The sequence below is a fragment of the Crocuta crocuta genome, unplaced genomic scaffold, assembly GCF_008692635.1.
Source record: "Crocuta crocuta isolate KB4526 unplaced genomic scaffold, BGI_CrCroc_1.0 scaffold729, whole genome shotgun sequence".
NCBI lineage: Eukaryota > Metazoa > Chordata > Mammalia > Carnivora > Hyaenidae > Crocuta > Crocuta crocuta.
Window position 1 is genome coordinate 354,119 of NW_027528876.1, and position 1,682 is coordinate 355,800.

The 1,682-nt window shown below is 65.7% G+C and overlaps 1 protein-coding gene across 1 annotated transcript in view; it reads left to right on the forward strand.

Annotated features, from left to right (window-relative positions):
* The window catches only part of CRIP1 (cysteine rich protein 1), a 1,806-nt gene extending 1,497 nt beyond the window's left edge, over positions 1-309 (forward strand). Inside the window, exons 4-5 of the mRNA XM_077756748.1 lie at positions 20-66; positions 181-309. Coding sequence (XP_077612874.1) covers positions 20-60 — 41 coding nt within the window. The 3' untranslated portion in view covers positions 61-66; positions 181-309. The remainder of the gene's footprint in view (positions 1-19; positions 67-180) is intronic.
* The last annotated feature ends 1,373 nt before the right edge of the window (positions 310-1,682 follow it).

Sequence of the window (1,682 nt, forward strand, 5' to 3'; positions counted from 1 at the left end):
CCTACTCTCTTCTCTGCAGGCTTTGGGCGGGGTGGCGCTGAGAGTCACACTTTCAAGTAAACCCAGGTACACCCCCAGCCCCCAGCGCAGACCCTCAGGCCTTCGGGATGGTCCCTCGCACTCCTGGGTGGGGTCTGACTGCGCGCTGGGTCTGCACTCACCCCTGTCCTCTCTGCGCAGGTCATGGAAACGCTGTCCCTGGCAGCTCACCGGGCCACTGCCCTTCCAGGCTGATTCCAGGCCCTTTCCCCAGGCACCGGGGGCTCCCCGGTAGTCTCCCTGGCCCTCAATAAAGCTGAGCACTCAGAAGCCCTGCCAGTGTGTGTGTGTGTGTGTGTGTGTGTGTGTGCGTGTGTACACGCACCTGCGCCGTGCCTTGACGGTGGGGATGGTGCAAGGGAGCTGCCGCTCGGGGTTCTGACTTCAGGCCCTGCCGGGAGCCCTGCTGCAGCTGGCCTTGCCGCCCACTGTGCTGGCGGGTGCTGCACCCGCGGCCACCACAGGCTGAAGTGTCCTCTGGCCACCCTGGAAGGCCCCATGGTGGCTCAGCTCCCCAGCTGCCAGACCCCCAAGTGTCCCACCGATTCTGGGATGGGGTGAAGGCTGGGTCAACAGGTCGCCGGGAACATGAGGCCTGGGAGTCAGTGGATGGTGGCCACCGGGTGAATCGGCTGTGCTAACGCTGGTTCCGGTTTTGAGAAGCTTTCGGTGCCTTGTGGTGCGGAGTCCTCACCTGCTTTCTGCACTTCCTGCCCCACCCTGTCCCCAGTCCCCACCTGCCCCTGTGGACCAGGCCAGCCACATGCCTGCAGGGGCATCGGCCTGGACACCACCACCCCTCTTTTGTACACCCTCCCTCCAGAGTGCCAGGTAGCCAGAGGCCAAGTGGGGAATTCGAAGACTAGCTGGGCAGTGGATAGTCGGGGGCCTTCTGGAAGCGCCCATGTGAATCTGGCAGCAGCTTCAGACAGGGCCACACTCGGAGACCTCATTCTCTCCCCTGGCCATTCAGTCTCCAGCCCTGGCAGAAGGCCACTGCTCCCAGGCTTCCCCCCTACCCCAGGCCCTGCAGGGCTGCTGGACAGGCTGTTGGGGGGCCTCAAGGGCTGCGTGCAGGGTGTGTGCGTGGGGGGGTTATTTGGTGGCTCACAGAGCTCCAAAAGGTGGGAGCCATAGCACATCTGGTGGGGAGGGGGTGGGGGAAAACAGATGGTGCTAAGGCGAGCGGGATTTCTCGGGACAGTGGAAGGGTGGGGGCTGGGGGCTCCGAGAGTCAGCAGTGTCTTGTGCCAGAGTGAGGAGAGGGGGGACACAGGAAAATCTGCGTCAAGTGCTGGGAGAGGCAGCTCTGCCCCCGTGTAGCCCACAGCCGGGTGGGGCAGACGAAGGGCTGAGTGCTGAGCCCTGAGGCCTGCGGCCAGAGGGGGCCCGACCAGGCCAGGAAGCCCGGGGAGCACTCAGATGGAAGACCCAGAGAGAAGACCCGGTGGGCTGGGCGGGTGGGTCAGGGGTGGGGTCTTTATTTTGAGGGTCGCAGGGCGCTACGCCTGGCGTCAGCAGCGGCCTGCGGAGACCCGGCCCCCGCGAGCTGAAGGGTCTGAAGCTGGGGACCTGGCCCCAGCCCGCGGGGCAGGTGACCGGCTCCGCGGCGGGGCGGGGGGGGGGGGAAACAGGCCCAGAAG